This window comes from Falco biarmicus, chromosome 8 (assembly GCF_023638135.1).
Source record: "Falco biarmicus isolate bFalBia1 chromosome 8, bFalBia1.pri, whole genome shotgun sequence".
In the NCBI taxonomy this organism is placed as follows: domain Eukaryota; kingdom Metazoa; phylum Chordata; class Aves; order Falconiformes; family Falconidae; genus Falco; species Falco biarmicus.
In genome coordinates this window covers 14,935,157-14,957,773 of record NC_079295.1, presented here as the reverse complement: position 1 = coordinate 14,957,773, position 22,617 = coordinate 14,935,157, and the positions used below count along the sequence as shown (strand labels likewise).

The 22,617-nt window shown below is 39.5% G+C and overlaps 1 protein-coding gene across 1 annotated transcript in view; it reads left to right on the top strand.

The window, feature by feature from the left end:
- CCNYL1 (cyclin Y like 1) overlaps nucleotides 1-22,617 on the top strand; it is a 34,328-nt gene that overhangs the window by 3,749 nt on the left and 7,962 nt on the right. The window contains exons 2-8 of the mRNA XM_056350393.1: nucleotides 10,158-10,232; nucleotides 12,310-12,344; nucleotides 13,996-14,096; nucleotides 15,595-15,630; nucleotides 16,328-16,379; nucleotides 18,950-19,069; nucleotides 21,138-21,304. Of these exons, the coding sequence (XP_056206368.1) occupies nucleotides 10,158-10,232; nucleotides 12,310-12,344; nucleotides 13,996-14,096; nucleotides 15,595-15,630; nucleotides 16,328-16,379; nucleotides 18,950-19,069; nucleotides 21,138-21,304 (586 nt within the window). The remainder of the gene's footprint in view (nucleotides 1-10,157; nucleotides 10,233-12,309; nucleotides 12,345-13,995; nucleotides 14,097-15,594; nucleotides 15,631-16,327; nucleotides 16,380-18,949; nucleotides 19,070-21,137; nucleotides 21,305-22,617) is intronic.

The window sequence follows — 22,617 nt, the reverse complement described above, 5'->3', positions numbered from 1 at the left end:
ATAGGTTCATGCCTACTGTTAATGTTAAATATTGAAAGCTAAAATGAACCTAAAGCTGCTAGTTGACTGCTTAGCTGAGCATTGTGTTTCTTCTCTCGGCATGCAAGCAGTAGTCTGAAGCAGTTTGAATTGACCAAAAAGGCTTTCCTACCTAGTTGTAGAAATGGCAGCTCTTTGATCCTAATGTGCCATATGGGCTGCGTTGATTACTGGGGGAAGATGGGGTTGTTTTTTCCTTGGATTTTTTGTTTGGGTGTTGTGTGTCCCAGTCATCACCCACCCCCACGCCCACGATGAGTGCTTGCTCATTTTTATTTTGGGCTTCTTTTTTACTCTAATTTTTTTTTTTTTTTTTTTTTTAGTTATTTGGGGGAGAACTTCCTGTGGCTGACACTTTCTTGCCAGATCCCGATGTTTAAACATAGATCTAATTTTTCATAAGTTCTTTGATCCTTGGATAAAACTAGAACAAGGCCTCGCTTGGCAGATTTTTCTCGCTTGTACTTGAGAACATTATCTCCCTCCACCTCTGTTGTGTACTGAGTTCAGCAGTTTTGGCAGAGGTTTGCCAGGTTCACATGAGCCAAGGGGAAAATTGTTGACCTGCTGAACTGGTGGGACAAAATGACCTGGTACCTTTACCTGGAGAACTTGAGGGTGGGTGGGTGGTGAAGAATGACAAGGGAAGAGACAATCAGGCATGAGAGAGAACAGCAGATGGGATCAGGAGAGGTGCTGGGTGGGATACAGTCATCACACAGAGGGTAGATGGGAGGCCAAATGGAAGGGGATTTTGAAGAGGAGAGTTAATAGAGAATGCGGTGAGATTTACCTGAACAGGCTCAGGCAGACTAGTGTCTAGAATAACTCTTCAAGCACCTGTGTGTCTGATTTTCTTTCTTCAGCAGCCCCCTGGCTCTCTAGAGGCTGTGCCATGCTGAAAGGGGCAAGCTTCAAGTTGCCTGCATGCCGCAGTTACTAAACAGTGTTGAATACAAACAGGTATTTGTGATCTGATTTCACCAGCTGGTTGTCTATGAACCTCCTTGCAGAAGGTCTAAATACTGTTCATTTGCTCCTCTCTTACATAATGTCAGCTTACTTCAGGCATGTGGGTGGAGGTGTTTTTTTCTCCCGTTTTTGGTTTTTTTTAAAAAAAAAATCCTGGTTAAAATGTTAGTAAGTTAAATAATAATAATAATAGATTAACACTTTGATGCAAGGAGTCAGCTTTTTGATGCCAACGGTTTTCAGCACAGGAAAAGCTTAACCATCTCATGCTGTTTTTTGTGCCTCTCTGTTGGAAGATCTGTGGCTGCATAGGCTGGCAAATACCGTAGTCTAGTTAGTCAAACATGAAATTGGGGGTGAAAATCAACTGATGTCCCTTTTCTGGTGCTCCTCCTCGTTTTTTTCCTTGTATTTGCAGAGTCTCTCACTGAACTTACCCTCGCTGCTCTTTCCCAGAACTCTCAATATCTCTTTTCCTATAACTGGCTAGGAATTAGAAAGGTATTTGTAGCAGCTACAAATAATACGTGATCGTGACCAAACGTGAAGGAATTGACTCTTCCATGTTGTTGGCTTAAGATGCCTAGTGTCAGGGCCTTTATGAAATGATCTTCGAAGTGCCTGTAGTGGAAATGACAGAATCACTAAGTCGTTTAGAAACAATGATGAAATTGATCTAAAAATTTGGGAAGTGGAAATAAAAGAAATCATTGCCATAGTATAATATCTGTATTTCTGTTCTTATGCTTGGGTACTGCTGACAGCTAGGGAATCCTCTATCCTTTTCTCTCTTCACTGGATTTTGGAGACTTCTGCAGTGAGCAAGTTTGTGTAAGCCTTGGGTTTTTAAGAACAGTTGATATGGAACATATATACATGAAGCTCACATGGAGGGAAACAGATTTGTTTTGGTGAGTGTTTCTTCAGACGTCCGGTACAACAGCTATGACAACTGTGAGATTTTCATAAAATGGGAAATAACTGAAAGGAAATAATATGGCTAACCTGAGCGGTTTGATGAAACTTGTGGAACTAAGGAAACTGAATTTTGACTTTTTTTTTTTTTTTTTTTTTACTGTTTCCATGTAACTTATCTCTAGGGTCCTTTCCTTTTCTGGCTTGCTTTAGGAGAATTGCTCTTCCCTCCCCTACCTGTCAGGGTAGATGTTGTAAAGCAATAGAATTTTTGTGGCTAGAAGTATCTGCTCTCGAGTGTGATCAGGGCGGTGAGGTCATACTGAAAAGCTGACTAACAGGGGAACAAACTCTTGCACAAGCCAACAAAACACAAAAACCTACTCCTCCCAGATTTGCATTACATATTAAATGAAGGTTTCTAACAACATTTCTTCCACATACAGGAAGAAGTGACTCTGAGATGCAGGAGGAAAATTCTACCAAACATTAAGAACCCCAGCCGTGGATCTGTAGATCCTTGCCAATTAGCTCATCTTGAGATTTCTGTTCTCTTTGGGTTTTCTTCATTACAGCTGGAGTTTGAATGCCCACTTTTATTTCACTCACTAGAAAAGTAATGTTTAAAGAGGAAAACTCTCAATGTTTTGACTTGAAGGGACAAACAAGTACGCAACTGGCTTAAAAAGCTTGGCACTATTTATTTAAATGTGTAGTAAAGCCAGATGAGTAAAACTGAAGATCATACTTGCAGGTGATGCAAATATCAGGGTTACCTTAACAACTTACACAAAAATCCCACTGTCAACCAGGTAGCGTTCTGCATGTTTGAGCTGTGTCGTTTTTAAAAAAATAAATAAATAAAAAGCGGCTTTGCTTCTGGAGCAACAGAACACAACTTGGAGTTCTGAAAGGGTCTTGCATCATTGCAGGAATCAAACATGGTGGTTGGGTTTTTTCCAGTGTGAAAAGTCATCAAACATGCCAAGCAGACTCTAATTATTGTCTCTCAAAGACATAAAAAAAAAAAATCTTTAAAACGGTTGAACATGTTTTGTTATGCAGATAGTTATTTTTCTTTTATAGAACAAACTGCAGGTAAGCTGGGAACACACAAAGCCACTGTGTTTGAACTTATGCCTAAAATGGCACAAAACTTGATGACACTGTTAACTTTCATAAAAGCTCAAACTTGATTTCAAGTTTGCATTAATGCAAACAATTGGAAGAGCAGAAAAACCACAACATATGCCATCCCATCAGGTGGCATATGACACCTTGCACACAGTACAGTGCATCTTATTTTGGTTACCTGCAGACTCTAGATGAGACTGAAATTTATGGTACTCACCTGTTTTTCTTTCTGAACCATGTCTTGTGATAAGTAAGGCAGAGTGCATGTGAGGAGTTATGGGAAAGGCTTTCCTTACACTTGCAGTTATCAGCATCGATCTGGGATTATAAGATTTGGTTGATATGTAACGTGTTAGAAAATTTTGTTTTGGCTTAACTAAAAAATTAGAGCCGTGGAGTTCTGCTTTAGCTTCTGATGGTAGTGAATTGTGTTCTGTGTGAAGGTCTATGTGGGGAATAAAAAGTGGACAGCATGGGACCAGTTCTTTCTCTTACCTTTTTAAAAGGTCCTATGTTAAATGCAGCACAGAAACGTTTGTTACTTTAAAAGTCTATCTTGTGAACTGCTGTTTTCCTTCTAGTTCCAAGATAAAATTGTAGGGGCACCTAGTTCTCTTCCCTTATAACTGGTCCTTGCCTTCACTGTGGAATTTGGGGCACTCCTGACATCCTGCTGTTCAGTCTAGCTAAAATGTGTAGAAGGGATTCTAACCCTGGCAGGTACATCATGAAAGCCACAGAAGCCCACTTGACCTTGTTCAGTCCCAAAAAGGCTAGCTGTTGTGTGCGGTGGAACAGATCTGTCGTGTTTCCCCAACAGGGCCTGTGAACCAAGTGCAACAAGATCATGTTGGGATTTGTTGTGGAGGTCAACGATAGTGGTGTGGATTCTCCTACACTTTTAAGAAATGCAAGAACACTAATATTGTATTGATTTTCCTAAACTGTAGAAATTAATATAGAACTTAAACCCTGTCTAGCCCACAGTATTTAATAGATGGTTTACACTTCTGCTTTCTATCTGAAATGCTTACTGTGTCAGTTTCTTGTTGCACCAGCACAACTTAGGAGTGTGGTGTAAAAGAACAAATAATTCCCTCTTAATTAAGAGAGCTTGTATATTGAAGTAATTTCTGCAGCCTTCTGAAACATCATAGACCGCTTAGATACGTGCCAGGTATTGGTAATGATATTGCTGTGTTCTCAAAGTAGCGCTATAAAGAACAACTGACAGATCTTAACTAGCTTTCTGTGTGTATTGTGTAAAGTCACGATCTTTAGAAATAATCATTTAACAATGAGAGTGGTCAAACACTGGCACAGGTTGCCCACCCACAGAGCTTGTGAAGTCTCTGTCTGAGGAGACGGTCAAAACCTGACGGAGAGAGTCCTGGACACACTGCGCTAGCTGGCCCTGCTGGAGCAGGGGTTGGATTTAGGTGATCTCAAGAGGTCTCTTTCAACCTAAACAGTCCCTCTTTGTGTGAACAAAGGCCACCTGTGTGGGCTGGGTTTAGTTGGTTTTCTCTCTGTATAAAGAGTTCATTTCCCCTGTGGAGCTAGGAGTGTTTTTAAGGGGCCTATGCATATGCAAGTGTTGGTCAAGACACTTTTCACCAAGATTCTCCCTCAAAATAGGGTTCCTTTCTGAGAACTGGTTGTGTTTGAAAGCACTTAATTATGTGTATATATAGGTATATATTTATACACCTTTATGTATTCAAATTTGCTTGTTTTAGTTAGGAAAACGGAGCAAGTTTTGTATCTTTTGAGTCCATCCCATTATGGAAGAGATGTAAATTGTTAAAGGTGAATAATCAGGAGATCAAAGTTCTTTCATTCTGTCCAAATTTGGGGAAGGAGCCACCCATGGTGTGTTTAAAGGATAGACTAACCCGTGTGTAACTGAGGACATAACAGGAGAAGGCAAATGGAGAACAACCTGTGTGCTGGGTGCTGTGGTGCGCTCACTGTGGCTGGTGAGGAGGAAATGAAGCAGGTTGAATTTAGAAACCAGAGTTGTAACTTTTAGGAAAGTTTTTGGTAGTAGAAATAGGATAGCATAATTTAAAGGACAAATAATTTTATATGAAGTTATTGTTAGGAATAACATTTCTGAAATGCATTGGCAAATTTGTTAGTCTAATTTCTTTTAATTTTTAAATCTTTATTGGGAGCTTTTAAGCAACTTGCGTCTTCCACACTGTAAGCTAATGAAATACAAGGGAGACTCAAACATTAATCAAAGCTGGCAACCCAGTGAGGAAGGGAAGAAACTATTTATGGCAAAGAGATGATATAATGTTTTAATGCTTTAAATATGTGGTGTATCCAAATGTTACTGCTGTCTAGTAAAGCAGAGGATGTGGCTAAAATGAACAAAGGGACCGCAATAACAGAGTGTTCTAAAGTAGTGAAGTTTTCAAAGGGCTGCTACTTAATAACAGTGACATCTTTGACTGTCAGCTTTATTCGTGAAATGATATATGTAGTGTGATGCAGTGTGTAACATGTGTTCTTAATCGTTAGAAATCACTCGTGGAGGGGTGTAAAACAGTAGATAAATAGGTAGCATTATAAATGCATAATACCCACACGCATTCTTATATGGCATAGATGAATAAAAGTAAAGTCTTAATGCGGATTTTGTGTTGAGGGAAGGACGTAAGAGCTTGAGCTAGGGGCAGAGGTTTGCTTTTAGAAGTAATGTGATCTGCCCTGTGGGGGACCACATGCTCTTACCAGCGCGCTGAGCACACAGCAGTAGCAGAGGTAGCTGAGATTGTCTGAAGGGCAAGCAAGCTGCAAGGGATTCTTTAAAATGAGAATGCTGAGAGGGGGAAGCAAGTTCAGGCTTCTCTGTGCTCCAGTTGGAGACAGGGTTGATCAGACAAGCTTGGTAGTGCCACGTGAGTAAACGGCACTGAGAGATGCAGCGAAATAAAGGGAAAAGCTGTGTTTAATATGTAGCTCTCGGAGAGGTGGAGGGCTGTTGTAGCGTGGCAGTGTTACTGCGCTGTTCCCGCAGGCTTAATTTCTGATGGAAATCTTCCCTTCTCACCTCTTCATCACTAAGTGTGAGGGTCCAACAGAAAATGTGTTTTGACTTCTATTGAGTCAATAGCCTCTAGAACAAAAATCTTTTGGAGTTGTTTTCTTGCTCTTTGTATCTTCTTGTTGCTTCTCTCATTTCTCATTCTTGTTTCTGCATGTTTTAATTCTCGTTATTTCGTTCATCTTGTGGCATATCATGTTTCTTTCTTTTTCTGTTAACTTTCTGTGAAGCTTGAGCTTTTTGTCATGCATCTTGTGATGTAGATCCTAATCAAGACCCTTATTTTCAGGGCTAGGTATCTTGGGTTTGGACTTACAAGTTCTACCAGGATGAAGTATTAAGAGTTATGCTTGGTTGTGAGTCAGATTGTTTGCAGGCAGATTTATCTCTTCCGCTGGCTTTCCTTTAGCCGTGTTTCCCGTCACATTTTGCCTCTTTTCACGTCCTTACCTGCCTCTTGCCTTATGCTTCCTTCATTAGCTGTATTGCTGTTGCTTTTTGGTATTTCATGAGCAATGCTGGCAGTTTAGAAAGAGCAAATTGTGTGACTGATTTTTCCATTGCTTGGGAAAAAGCATTGTCCAGGGAGAACAGCACAGAAGAGACGGTTAAAATTCTCTGGCTGCTTAGAAGAGGAAAGCTACAGTGAAGTGGGCTACTAAATGCATCTTTCTTTCCTTGCAGTGTCTTGCAAGACAAAAGCAGATGTACTGTTTCTGCTAATGCCACGTTATTCTGGGATAAGAAACCTAGCTACAATTAGTCTTGATCACTTTTTGTGGGTTTTTTTACTGGGGCCTGCACAATGTGTCTTAGACTTCATTAGTACCGTAACTCTGGTTGTATAATCTGTGGATTAGTGTGCTATGAGTACTGATACACGGGACTTTGTCCAGCAGAAAGCATCTTGTGTCTGGCAGAGGCACTGTGGACTTCACTGTTTTTCCTCTCCTCAGATGTGTGGGTCTACTTGGGTTCAGGGGGACAAGTTTGACTTGCGTGGCCATGTCAGTATTGTGTGCCTTTGTGCATCCTGCAGTGCTGCAGGTCTTAGACCCTTCTTGTCTGGGGTGAGAGTTGGCTGCATTTGCAGTGCAGGTGTTTTAACTCTTGTAGTGCTTTTAGCCCTAGACCTGATTTCGAATGTCTAAGCAGCGTGGATATAGGGACTAGCAGAGCACAAGAAAAGGCAGAAACTATAAGAAGTGAGCTTTAGCAAGTCATATCATTGCAAAGTAAATCAAAACCTTGGGGAAGTCAAGATTTTGGTGTATTTTATTTTTTTTTTTAGAGGGTGAGGGCAGGATGGGCATTATCCCGTACTGTCTCTTCCTTGGGGAGAAAAGCACCTGTCTAACGTTAATTTGTCGGTGACCTGGAGGAGGCAATGGAGTGTGCCCAAATTGCAGATGACACCCAACAGGGCAACAGTCAGTACGCTGGAGACTGCTTGTCCAGGGGGGCCTAGGTGGGCTGGAGGACTGGGCCAACAGGAACCCAATGAAATCGAACAAGGAGAAACGGAAAGCGCTGTGTTAGGAGTTAATGAAGTCAGCAGCCCCTTTCCTTCTGTTGGCCTGTGCTTGTCTTTGCCCGTGCTGCCTCCCCCTGAATATCAGACAAGTCTCGTACAGGCCTACATGCTCTTCCCTACGGAGCGAGCCCCGTAGCCTCGTAGGCATTAGTCCCCCCTCGGTGGGAAAGGTGATCGGGTTCTGTGGACCCTTATTGGAGGTTTTAAAGACTCGGCTGGATAAAGCCTTCAGCAGCGTAATTATACCTCATAGCTGACCCTGTTTTCAGAGAAGAGGTTGTATGGGAGGCTTCCTGAGGTCACTTCTAACCTGACTGACTCGTTCTAAAAGTTGCTGCTGAACTGTAAGTGAATAAATTCTGAGTAGTTTGCTCTGTTTGCATCCTAACTTGCTAGTCACTATTTTAGATCTGCATATTTTAGTCTTGTTCTGCCTGTTGATGTACTTATTTGTCAGACCAGTAAAATATTGCCATTTCTTAATCACTCCTTTCTCAAATCTAAAAAGTTGTTTAATATTTGCCATTATTAGTGAATTCCTTGGTCTTTGTCAAAGTTTGTTGGGTGGTTTGGTTGGTGTTTTTTTTGCTAAATCAGAACTTGTCAACATTGTGGACAAATTTGAAACAACAGTTAACACTATTTTGTTGAGACGTTACAAACATATTTATATACGTTTGTACAATATTTATACAATATATAAATATTTATACAAATATTTAAAATGTGCCAGTATGGCATACTACTGCATGCTGATTTGTTTTTTTCCAGAATCAAATGCGTCTTCGTGGTACCTCAGGTATGAGCTGTAACACGAATTCCATTCTAGGGTTTCTAAACCAGGACTACTCAGACTAGAACTACATGATTAAATTCAGGTATCTGTTCACTGTGTACCATGAATGAGCACGGTAAGGTGAAAACAGAAATACTGGTTTTGTAGGTTAGCTTTTAAAAACTGCTTGAGATGGTCTGCTTTCATAGCTGACTGGCCGTTTTTGAGAGGGGGCAAACGTGAACAACTGAACAGTTTTTCTAGATAGATGTTGGCTACCTTACACAGTACAGATTCAAAATTATAGTGTTCTGCATCCTGGACCAGTGTTTGAGCAGTAGCGTTTGTCTAAGGCCAGTTATGTTGTACACCAAGTACTTGGAAAACAGAGGTCTGGATACCAGTGTTGTGTACCAGTGGGAATCTGGAATGGGACGTCTTGGGGACACACACACTTCTGCAATTACGTCCACTCGCCAACGCCTGAGGGCTGTGGCTGTACTGTGAGTTAGGTGCAGCACAAAACATTTGCATAGTTAAGATTTCCAGCACCAAGACAGTTTGTGCGTACTTCGGCTACTATTTAACCAGAGTTCTATTGGCTGAGTGCATAAAATTCTCTTAAGTTTGTGGGGTTTTGTTTTTGTTTTAATTAAAAGTTGATGGTGATTCTTAAGGGTGTGGCAACTGCATTGCTGTAGCACCTTAAACACTAATGTGCAAGTTTGTGAGCTTGCATGCTTTTGTGGTTAGCGTGGCGTAAGTAGCACGCAGGAAGATCAGAATGCAAATTTGCTCTTTCCAGGATGTACAGGATCACAGATTATTCTGTTCATAAGTTTGCTTAAGTCAGTGTGTCTGTAGTGTGACTTCCTCAGAACAGCTGTTTCTTCTGTCAGAGCTAATGCAGCTCAAAATTTCATCGTGATGTTTACAGTTTCATCAACAAACTTTTTAGTAATCAGTCCCATCTTAATCTAAGGGGGTAATAACATCCTCATTAATGTCATCACTTGTTCATTGTGGCAAAGGATTAAAGCAGTCATTTTGTTCTTCAATAATTACATACTAGTTGTAGAGAGTTTTTCTTGAAATTCCAAAATAATAGAATAGTGTAAGACCCATGTTTTGGTATTTATCAGCACTGTAAAAGTTACTTATTAGGTCCTTTTATAAGACCGCAGAGATTGTTTCCTGCCATATTGGGTACCTAAAGCATAGAGTGAAAGATCAGCAGCGTCCTCTTTTTTTCTTCTTTTTTTTTCTTTCTGTCTGTGTGTTTTTGTTTTGTTTTGTTTTAAATTATGCTCTTGATAAAGTTCTAGCTTTCTGCCCTCTGCTGAGCACAGGCTCCACATCCAGCTACCCTAGCATGCAGGAGTGTGTACTGACTTTTGAAGATGTTTTTTGTTTTCTAAGATCTCCTTTTCCAGATTTTGTGTTGATGGAAACTATAAGCTACTTCAGAGCTTCATGGCAATAGGAATAAGTCCACAGGCTTTTTTTGTTTGTTTGTTTGTTTTTGTGTTTGGTTTTTTTTTTTCCCAGAAAGGAAGATGTCAGGTTTTTATTTATCATGGCAAAAGTAAGGGTTTGGTTTAGAGAGGCAGCCCATTCTGGTCTTGTCTCCATCACTGTGCTTGAGCTTGTTAAGGCTGGGTGGGAATTGTTGCAGTAATCAAGTAATCATCTTCTGTTAAAGGTGTCTCCTTTTTTTGTCCTTTCTGTTTCAGATTTAGCCTTGGAATCTAATCCATCTGATCATCCCAGAGCAAGCACAATTTTCCTGAGCAAGTCTCAAACAGATGGTAAGCTAAATTTTTTCCATTTTAAAAAAAGGCAGGAGGAAACCTGGAAAAATAACTATTTTAATTATACAGCTTGGGAACACTTAAATTGCTTCAATTCTTTCAAAGCATAGAAATTAATAATTTGCATGTTTACACAGAAATGCTCAAATACCAGGAGATTTCAGAGTCTGGATCCCAATAGTCTGAAGCAGCATGCCTTTCTTCACAAGTGTTAGTTCAAGCTTCAAGCAGTGGTGGGCTTTTTTTATGACCAAGGACTGTTTCAAATTAAATTAAAAAGTATTTTAAAAAAAAGTTAAAGGATGTTTCTTTGCAGATCCCTTGCTTACTTAATAAAGTCAATTGTGAACAATACTATAGCTTGTTAAAAAGTGGAGGCGTTTCCATATTGTACAAATAGAAAAGAATTCTGACAATGGTAAATTTTGAAGTTGCAACTAAAAAGGGTTTTCAGATATTCTTTTAAAAATGCTTCTGTTCCTTTTATAGTTGCTTCTTGTTGGAAGAAGTTTTTTCTTCGCTGTTTTTTCTAAAACAGTGTTGCACTTGAGATTGGATGTGTTGATGGAAAGCTGCCATGTGTCTTCTACCTTGGCATAGCTTTATCACGGAAAAGTAGAATTATTTTGACAGATCTGTCAGTTGCAGTCCTGCTATTCAGAGTCTTATGGCAAGAAGTAAAATTGTCAGTTGTATCAACTTTGCAATGCTCAGATGACCTGTGAGCAGTGGAAACAAGCACTAGCATGATTCTCCCAAAGCGATGATACCAAGGAAGTGTAAGTCTCTTTTGTTGATGCCTCCAAGGCCAGTCCTCAAACAGAGGATCTGACCTGCACATTTCAAACGCCTGTTAGGTGACCACTGCTGAAGTTGCAGTTAGTAAGTTGACATAGTTCTTGTGCATAGCTCATAGTGCAGCTTCGCTGTGCAGCCTTTCAGCCTTGCTGCAAGTAACATTCAAACTACATGGACATCCATCTTGGGGGTAGTATTGCTTTTAAAACATGATTTGGTATTCTTCAAATTTAATGTAATGTATACACCCGTGTTCATATGGAAGAATGGTCTGCTAGGTGACATAACAACTACTAAACTATTCTCTGAAGTTTGTATTAGCTGGATGAATTGATTTTTAGAGGGTGTTTTTATGGACAAGTCAGGCATAATAATTTATTTTTGAATTTCACTGGATCTTCTTTGGTTAACCCTCCATAGAACTAGTAGAATTAATATCTTTAAGTTCTTTTATTGATATATTATCAGGATGACAAGTTTTGATTTATGCAAAAAGACCAAAAAAAATGTGGATAATCTCTTCCAATTGTTAATTTTTCTAAATACATTAGAGACTGTGTCCTGCTAACAAGTGGTAATGTTCTGAAGTCAAAACTTTGGAGAAGTCACCTGTCCAGGCTGATCACGTTTGTACAGCTTTCTGCATGTATGCAACTCTCAGCTCTCCTCTAACAGCACTATTTTACTGCTACCCTTACAGCTGGAAGTTAAACCTTGCAACCTTTGTTGAAAGGCTGATGTAGTTTAAAATGATCAAACAACATGGTTGCAGCTATACGATAAATAGGCATGGCTTGTGCCAGCATCTTCTGCAGAAGGTAACAAGATACTTAATAGGAGGAGAGAGAACACATAGGTAGTGCTGGGAAGTGAGCTTCCTCCTTGTGTGTCTTTGGCAGGTTCAGTGTGTGATGTTTTTACTTCTGATTGCTAAGTGGTTGCTGTTGGATGTTGGACATTTGAACTATCTGAAATCATCCATTTTTTTGTGATGCACAGCATCTTTTAAAAGCTGAGATGTTTTCCCATTAGTGTGATGAGTAGAAGCAGTTCCTAAATGTGTATGTGGATAGTTGGAAGTAATATGTAGTTTACTAGCTTGATAAAACTCAGTGTTTTTTTTCCTCCAACTACTTTTCCAGACATCTAAAGTCAAATTTGAAACCTTTAATACTTATGTGCTTCAGAAGACTAGGTTAATAGAATGACTTTATTGAACATAAATTGGAATTGTATTTTAGAAAACTTCCAGTTCACGTTCTCTCCCTCTTTCTAGTGCGAGAGAAGAGGAAGAGTAACCACATCAATCACGTAAGTAAACAAATTCCTACTGTGCTATATAGATAATACAAGCATATTAGGACACAGACAAATTCAAGAGACAACTGTAGTAGTGCTAGGTGTATAGTCCTACACATGTTCCAAACCCTCCTTAGCAAAAAGCCCCTGAATTATCATTGCCTGTCTTTAAAAAAAAATAAACAGGCACAGTATGGCAGAGTATAGAATGGCTGATGTCAAAAAGCATAAGAATGGATTTTTTCTTGTAACAGTTTTGAGTTTTCAGAGCAGTAGAGGAGAAAACATAAGTCAATCTCACTACGTTTTTTTTTAAATAGAAATAAAACTGGCTTAACTTATCAGTGGAGATAAGTCTTAAATGACTTGCTGTTTGAGCATCACTGCAGGACTTACTGTAAGAAATGTATCCAGCATGAAAAGGGAATGATGAGCAAACAGCAGCAGCAGCATGAGAAACAAGTGATAGTCCATTAGTTTTACAATCTGAAAATACGCTCTAAGCTTCTTCTCCAAATATTAGTTGGTTTTGACCCCTCACTTAACAAAAAAAAAAATACAGAAAAGATGTAATGTCATTAATAAGTGGATAAAAAATCATTGATTAGTGAAGCTAAGAATGGAAGTTACTAATACAAAGCTTAAAAAATACTGTATAGTGAAGTGTCTACTGATAAGTTACTGGTAAGAGAATGATACTTCAAGTCTGTTGTATTTAGTATGATTATGGGGGGTGGTTCTTTTTTGCTCTTTCTTTTTCTTCACTTTTTCTTTCACTCACTCTATTCCAGCTTCAGTCTGCCAGCAGCAAGCTGAAGCATGATTGGATTATTTTTGCTGGCAAACTTCAGCTGGAATGGGAGATATTCCCGGGCAGCCATTGCATGGTGAAGGGTGCCAACACTGTCATATGGAAGACTTTCAAGTTTTTAGACAAGGCATTTAAAAAGATTCTGGCAAAAACTAATGAATCCTGAATTGCTTGATTAAAACTCTTCCCTCAATTATGATGTCCTAGCTCATCAAGTCTACAGGATTAGGAGAGATCATGGAACATACTGCTAGCTCTAAAGAGTAAAAGTAAGGATAATAGTAACACTTTTATTTCCAGATGCTAAACAATACATGGGAGAAATGAGCAACGTCAGGAAGAGGCTTCTTTTTTTCTGAAATATAACAAGACAAAACCCCAAATGCAAAATTTTCTCTGCAGGCAGTGATATTGAATAACCAGAAAATGTAAAGGTATAGGATGTAAAAGAAAGGACAAGATTATTATGGAGTCACAGTAATAAAGTACATCACAGAGAGGGAAGACTGAGACCTGAACTGGCAAGAACGGAATGGAAGAGAACTAAGCAAATCAGAGGACTTGCTGCTTTACCTGCAGCTATTTCTGCTGAAAATTACCTACCTAAAACCATCGCGTTGTATATTACAAGGGATGATTTATAAACTTATCGTACACAAAGGGTATCCTCAGGAACTTGATAGCTATAGGGCAGCTTACATAGCAGGAGCACTCATCTACAAAGACCTCCTCTGCAGTAACTACTTGAGTAAAGCCAGGATTCAGTGTGGTAAACCAAAACTTACAGAATCCCTCTTCTTTGAATTTTTTTCTGTTCTTCCCCTCCCCCCCCCCCCCCCCTCCCCCCCAAAGGTTTCTCCTGGGCAGCTTACGAAAAAATACAGCTCCTGCTCAACAATATTTATAGATGACAGCACCGTCAGTCAACCCAACCTTAGAAGCACAATAAAGTGGTAAGAACCATTTGTCATCAACAAGAGGCTGAGCAGCATTGCAGGGTTTATTTGGGATTTTGTGGTGGTCTTGTCTGTTACAACACCAGTTACAGACTTGAATGGGAGGAGCACAGCACTGCTTATTCAGGGTGGTCGTGGAAGGGGTGTAGAGGTCTGGCTAATCATGACTGCAGAAGTGAGCTGCATTTTGGTTTTTTCCCATTACAGAGCTAATATAGTGTTGTAGCTCAAAGTAGTTGCCATTGTGCACTTGAGAATCTGAGGCAGCGAAGCGTGTCAGCATTTTGGGTTTAAAGATGTGTGTTGGGGTGGGGAGCTCAAAGGCTTCACACTGAAAGCCAAATCCAGAAACTCCATCTGGGAAAACTTGAAATGGACTTCGTATGGAGTTGCAGGAGAAGTTTGCAGGACTGGTTGCTGCTTGCAGTGGTATCAGTCTGCCCTCTAGTCGTGGATAACACATGTTGCTGGCTTGCGGTTTGGTTCTAGGCTTTCCACTTCGTCTTGTTATTTCAGGTAGGAGAGTTTGATAATTTTTTAGTTGTCTTGGTTCTCCAATGGAAATGGCTACTTGACCTGTTGTTCTGGGCACCACACAGACAGTTTTTTGCTTGTCGATGATACCAGCCGAGAACGGAGAAGAGAGTTTTACTGTGCTTGAAGGGAACGGAAGGCAAAGTAGCTTCAGGCCCAGAAGACTTTACTGCTTTAACAGTTTAGTAGAGTTTGGAAATGTCCAAGTTAACCTGTCGCTTTCAAATTTGGTTTCAAACAAAGGTATCTGGCATGTCCCTCCTTTTCTAGAGAAGAAAGAACCTAAAAGACAGTGCTTGTGCCATTTTGAAGTGGTGTACAGCTGGCAACAGATCAGAGCTTGCCTGTGATGAATTCCTGTAATGGCAGCGTTCCTGTTGTCACTGCCAGTAAAGGATCTGAAATTTGGCCATCGTAGATGAGTGTCAATATGAAATCTATTGCCTTACTTGACTGAGCGGAGACTGAGATCTGTTCTCCCCTTCTTGGATTATGCTAGTATAACATAATCTTCATTAATATTCTCTTTCTTTTTTTGGAAGACAGGTCCTAAATTAGACAGCCAGAGATACAGAGTTAAAATAGCAGAATATCTACAACAGCGTATGTGACATCAAGTAGAACTTTTATTGTATTTTAGTTGTGAATAGTCCACATTTGCAATAAATGTCACCTAATTAGGCAATGAAAGTGTGAGTTTAAAATGCAGCATAACATTTATTTTGTGGCAAAAGTATCTGTACAATGATTGTCAAAGTAGTTTGGGTAGCAAATTTGCTTTGGCCAGTTTATCTTCAGGCAGGTAAACATTAGAAATGAGACAGAGTACTTGAGAATGTGAGAGGAAGCCAGTACGTAATGGATTCTGAACATCTTGCCCTGAACAACAGCTTCTGTAGTGGAAGAGTGTTCACAGAATATGCTTTATTAAGTCTTTCTTTTTATTCTTCTCTTTTTTTAGTGTAACATTAGCAATATTCTACCATATAAAGAACAGGTGAGTGAACTTTCTCTTCTTTCTGAAATATAACAACTTTCTTTTTGAGCCAAGGATATGATCTTGGTCACTTCAGTAACAGCTAGGATAACTTAAAGGAGCTGAAAAATCTGGAAGTTTATGCTGTATCTGCTTCCTCTTTGTACCCTCTCTGAAGATGATGTGGAAGGTCAGTAATACCACTGTCCAATGGCATGTGCTTCATTGAGAATGAAGCATAAAAATTCAAAAGAGGGAGTAAGGAAAATACACTTAACTCATCGCAAGTCAGCCTTTGGACTTTGTTTAGCTTTACCTGAATACAGAGGAACAGATTATTTTTGATGGTTGAAGGAACACTCTGTCCCATGTACAAATAACCCTTGCCATGACAGCTAGTTGCAGCATATGCTTCAAAATTACAGTTGCCTTTTTGAAATAAACGCTATTAATGAGATGGTTTCACATTTTAAGGGAGAACTGTACTAAGCATAATATGAGAACATGGATAGCTATTATTGGTTTAGCTTTAATACTCAGTTGTAAGATCTCATCATTAAATGCTTTGGGAAAATACAATATAACTTCATACCATATTCTAGGAAAAGCTGAACTATAAAATATGTGCTTTTATTCTTTTTAATGAATAGTACTTTTTAGTGGAGCACAGCATTAGCAACTAACTCCTTTTGCTAAACCAGAGAATTTTACTTTGTAGAGATTCCGACAGATCATTGGATATTTTTGATGAAAAATCTCATCCTCTCACAGTAAGTGTAACTTTTTGATTCTCTGAATTGAAGAGAGTTTAACATCTTGGTTTGTATTGTATAAATCATAAAAATATCTTAGCAGCAGGTCATAAGAAAATTGATTTTAAATTGTATCTTACATATAACATACAGTGTAAACGGTCTCCTCTGGACTTTCGCTATCAGCTAGATCGTGAACAGAACCCAGTCTTTCTGCATGTTGCAAAGTATGTTTGGTTTTCTATGCTTTGAATCCAAATAGAAAGCAAGCATGTGCTGATCCTTGCATATTTCATATCTGAACTTTGTCTGTCTTCCCCTCTTTAACATTACCTTAAAAGTCTTTCCTATTTATTTAGGAAAACATAGTTAGTAGGTATGTGCCTAACCTTTTCAATGGCTACAAACAGGAGAACATAATACATGAAGTGTCACACAAAGCACGAGACAGTGTGTTTGGTCTTTTAAAAAAACCTGAAAAGCACATTTTAAAGCCGATGTGCTTAATGCTGCTTGCAGTAACAGCTAGGAGTTTTCAGCATGTGATTGTAACATGACTGTCCTGGTACATCTTTTTAGGCAAAGGCAAGCTCAGGAGTGGAGTGTGTGCTTTTTATGTCCAGTTTGAGCTTAATGACTGTCCTACAGAATCACTCCCTTTGTTTTTCATTTGAAATGTGTTACTTTTCATTTGAAGTAAATTTAGCAAAGCTCTAGTGGCTTTAAAAGTTGAGTTTGCTCTGGGACTTACCTGAGTGAATGCAGCTTCATCTGTCTTGCAGATTTGGCTTGTTAATAAACAGTTTTTAATAAACAATTAAATATTTTAAGGTTTTTTTAGAGTTTCATCCCTAAACATGACCCATTGTGCTACTTTTTTTTGTACACTTGAATAAATACAATCCTTTAGTCCATAAAAATAATGAACTTCAGGAGAAGAGCTATACAGAAGATTTCTTGTATGGATGATGGCACTTCAGTTTTGGACCAGACTTTTCTGCTGATTTAACTACCTGAATCAGTTGTTTTACACTGAAAATGATTTATGTAAGATGAATTCCACTTCATCAGACAATTTCTTTTCTTTATTTGGCAACCTGACATCTTTTGATCCTTTCATATAGCCTACCTCCTAGTTAATGTGTATGAATGGAGGAGAATCATTGTGCCCTTTAGGGAACACTTAAAGGTTTCTTCTGTTTTACTGCAGTATACAGACAGAAATACACTAATGGCTGTATGTCATACTTCTGAGTGGAAAGACACAAATGGCTTGTTAGTATCAATAGCAGTGGGGTTTTGGCTAGGTACCTACTGTTCCTTGATAAAGGTTAATTTGCTGGAAGAGGTCTCTGAACACCTTGTCTTCTAAAGATTCAGTCACAAGGAGTCCAAATCCAGGCTCTACTGACCCTAACAGCAGAAGTAACAAACTTAGTTAGCAGCATTGCAGGCTCAGTCATACGTACCAGTCTCAGTCCTTTCCTCCTCAGTTCCAGTGAGCAGAAATGTACTTCCAGATGTGCTTTTGTACTGCTCGTACTGCAGGAATTACACAAGGGGAGTCCTGCTCATGTTACTCTTAATGTTGCCTGCCCACCTGGAAGAGGTAACCTCCACTGGCTGTGTGGAGAATACAGAGTTCACTTCCCCTTCATTGTACTTGACACGGCCACCTGGCTGCTTTAAGCTACAGGACCACATGAAAATGCTTGCTGCTTTGCTTCCCTTATGACTGCTTCGTTAATGCCAAGCAGCTATGCTGTTCTCATCTGGTATCTTTACTGTACTATAGGTCTAGCTTGGACTGTGGACAGAAACCTATTCAATATCGGTCTTGCAGAACCAGTGTGTAAAGTTGGAACTCATCCCTCCAGGAAGAGTGCTGAATATCAGAATGTCTTGGGGGGACATGGTCAGAATTTTCAAATGCTTATTTTAGGATTTCTTTTACAGACTGTTTATTTCTAAGCTTTTCTTCTCCCTTGTGTCTAGAAATAGTTAGCATCCTGCCAAACTTAAATCTAGTTGTTCGTTAGCTTTTTTGTCTTTCTGGAATCTCTCAAGAACAAGTCCTATGAGGCCAGTGTAACGTAAGTTACCTTCCAGTTCTACCCGTGACAGAATTACTGACATGAGTTTTTCAGCTCTTCCTCAGCTAGAAGTGGAATCTCGTGAAGTCTCTTAATTTTCCCTTTTGAAAAGCCAGTGTTTCTCTGATCTGTATGTATCTGATTTTTCTTGTAGGGAGAAACCTTTTTTTAAAATCTCTTTTAGTCTATAAAATGTTCCGTGGACAACAGTTAGCACCTGTAATAATGATGGTAGTTCATGCTCTTTCCCGTTAGCCTTACAGATCCAACAGTGTTCAAAACAAAGATACCAGTTAAGCTATTGCGTTTGTTTGGAATATTCGTAATTTTGCAAGGCTGCTTCCTTCTTTCAGTATGTAATTTTGTTCTGTCTCTGTGACAGGGAAGGGTTGTATGCACTTCTGCTCGGTGAGAAGAAACAACCATGTGTGGCTGTTCTTTAAAGTCTGTATTAAGTAAGACAGATTTTCAGTAATTCAAAGAACTTTCTTTCAGCGGGAGGAAGTTCCAGATGACTACTACAAGCATGACCCTGATCACAAGCACATCTACCGGTTTGTTCGGACGCTCTTCAGTGCTGCACAACTGACAGCTGAATGTGCAATAGTGACACTGGTAAGAGATGGCCTGATTACTGAAACTTCAGCTTTCAAAATTTTTTTCCCTTTTTTTTCCCCTTCCCTCAATGAATGAACTGGGCTGAATTGACATTAAAATAGTTACAGTATCTCATTAAACCTTGTTAATAATGAAGACCCTGTACAAGTGAGTTCATTAGAGAAGATTTCTAAGTAGTCACTAAGTGGATAACTAAAAAGGAACTTACCTTTTCTACATATGAATATGTAATGCTTAATTAGATAATTATCAGTCAAACACTCTTTGTTTCATAGTATGTAACTCTCTGAAGAAGTTTGAGAAAGGCAGAACAGCCGGATGCTGTAAACAGTGGGGTATAATAAGATCGGACATGAAGACATCTTCCATTTCAGTTGTGTGGAGGGGAAAGTGGGAAGTTTTGGGTTCACATTAGCCAGAACAGTGCAAGTAACACCGCCTAAGTGGTTGAGGATCAATACTGTAGGAACTCCAGGAGATGAACTTTCTCACTATTATGTCCTCCAATCATTGCTGCCTTTCTATGAAACTTTCATTAAACCAAAGAGGCTACAACTTTTCCCCAGGTGACATGGAACATTATGTATTTGGAACAGAAGAACAACAGTAAGAAAATAATCTCATTACAGTTTGTTGTTTGATTTCAGAAAGCAAGATGGATATAAAAAAGTGATGATGATACCATGTGCACACACACATATATGCATATGTATATGTACAGGAAAGGAAAGAAAACCCACAACCGATATAACTGCGCCATTAGACAATCTTTTAAACTGCACTTTGTTGCATACTAGATTTCAGTCTTCATTGTGGCTTCTTGCTGAAAAACAGTTTGAAAGGAATACAGAAGAGAACTCTCACCAAAAGACAATGTGGTAATTAAGCAAACTGAGCTTGAAAGACTCTCTTTAATAAGGAAATAATTAAAAAGGCCAGATAGTTAGAGCTGTTGAAACTCTGCAAGTAGTTTGAGGTTTTTGCTTTTCCAAAGACATGCAGGTAATTTTGACAGACAAAGATGATCGCTAACCCTGGGCGATCCTAGTCGCGGAAGTAGTTAAAAAAAGAGAGGTTTTTAAGCGGATTTTACCACTAGATGGCTCTGTTATAATAGGAACACCTTCAGTCTGCTTGACGGCTACAAGCACAGGATGGGAAGAAAATGTGGGGAGACCCTAGTAATAAAGACGTGATCCTGCCCTTAGACCTGTACAATGGCTTCCTGCACCCACTAGTTTCTGAGGTTTCATTAGGACCTTGGACTTAATTGAGGGACTAGAACATTAAAAACAATCTATATTCAAATTTGAAAGTGCAGCTTACTTCGTATGTGAATTATTATAGGAGTGTGAAATAGAAAACTTTTAAGGAAGAGACCGATTCAACATCTTTGGGCTGCTTGGAGATTACATGGGAGAAATGAGTAAAAGACCAAGACACGCTTTGGACAAGGGTATCTCACTATCTCAGCAGCTGGTGATGTAGGTAAAAGCAGAGGATGACACTGCTGTAGGTGAAGGACTGAAGTCTGTTCACAGAGTGAAGCAGAAATAGCAGTATAACGCCTTTCACTGTGGAAAGATAGCAATTAACACATCTTTGTCCTGTGAGTAGAGATCACATTGCAGGTGATGTGCAGGAAGTGCTGAACGCTTCCTGTTAGGCTACAAGTGCTGAACCCTAACGGTGATGAAAGGCTCGCATGATGCTGAGTGATGTGCTGTCCCAGACAAGCCCTCATGAGAACCTGTCAGTGACTGCCTGGACTCGTTGATGGAAAGAACTCTAGCAGTGTCTCCCTGAAACAGCAGTGCTCGCTGCTCAAAACTGATTCTCCAGTGTCTTTATTGTATACCTTGGTGTTATAGGTCTTGTGCTGGAACCTGTAACTCCTGACAGCTTGGATTCTAAAGCGTAAACAGTAATCACCAATACTTACTTTGACACACTTAGCGGTAATGGGATAAAACAGTCATATTGGAATGGCAGGCTTGCTGCTCAGAACTTGGCTCCTGGTCTTAATTACACATATAAAATTGGTTTGGTTTTTTTCTTTTTGTAGGTTTATTTGGAAAGGCTTTTAACCTATGCAGAGATAGACATATGCCCTAGTAACTGGAAGAGGATAGTCCTAGGAGCTATTCTGCTGGCTTCTAAAGTCTGGGATGATCAGGCTGTGTGGAATGTGGATTATTGCCAAATACTGAAGGACATTACTGTTGAGGACATGTAAGTTGCATGGTTTGGCTAATCTACAGTGGTGGGGTGTGTTTTGTGTGGTGTCTTTTTTTGTTTGTTTGGATTTTTTTGTTTGGTTTGTTTTTTGGAACAGCAGTCTTTGTGATCACACTGACAAAATGTCTGTCTGGTGCTATGGTATATGTATATGATGTATGTCTGGTGTCCAGCCTCGTTCTGTTTTTTAACCTAGGAAACTTTGGATAATCCTACTTTGAGACAAATCTGTATTAATATTTCTAATGACTTGGGTGAGTAACTTCAAAGTTAGTTTTCTTTACTTTCTTTCCCCCAGTGATGAACCATGGGACTGGCTTCTTGTTTCCATTAACTTTTTGATTTGGTGTAACGCAAGTGCCCAATTTATAGTCTTATCAAAAGTCTTTTTGGGAAGAAAAAAACCAAGTGAACTAAATTTGTTCCCTACCTTTTCTGTTTTAGAATTTGAAAAATTGCAAGGTAAGCTGTAACTTGTGACTTATGTGTCTGCATTTGTATCCGCTTAAGGCCTAAATATATCCCAAGGTTTGAATTCCTAGCCACTGCGGCTGGCAGACAGGCGGTGTTTGTGTTGGTACCTCTGGTTGCATGTGTTACATCCAGCTGCTGCTACAGCTCATCCTCTTTGGGTGAATTCTTAGACTTGTCTACAGTGCTGAGAACAAACTCCTCCATTTTACTACTGCTTGTTTCTGTAAGGCTGTTCCTTGTACCTAGTCTTGTCTCAGATGTAGATTTTAGTTTTTCAGAAGTTCTTTGAATCTGCTGTTTTTTTCTTGGTGCACTCAGCTTTAAGCCCTGCAGTTTCGGAGGATGTTCATCCTTGTGGCTCCAGGCTCGTACTACAGGCTGGAGGCGTGTTTATGTGGAGTGGATTTGGCCCATTAGACTTTCTGTTAAATTCCTTCTTGCAAAGTTCTATCATCTCCAACAGCTTTGAGATGTCAACGTTATTGTTTTAATTCTATTTGCTAGCTTGTCCCCCTATTTCTCTTATTATCACAGCGGTAGAAATGCCAGAAGGCTAGCTTAATACCAAGCCAGGTTTTCTGGCCTTAATAAGCTTCACGACGTGATTTGTGTGTGTTTGAGTTTTATCATGCTGCTGTGCAGTAACCATCAGTCCTAGTAGTGGAGCAGACTGAGGTGGCAGAGGTTTGCACGCAGCACTGAGAGGCTACCCGTGTAGAGACTCTGTTCTTGCCCCCAGCGCTCTTCCCTGGATTCAGCCTAAAGCTAATGTTTAAAATACAGTAAGTAATTATTTATCTGGGACTCTTTAGGAGGAGGAATGTCCAGTTTTC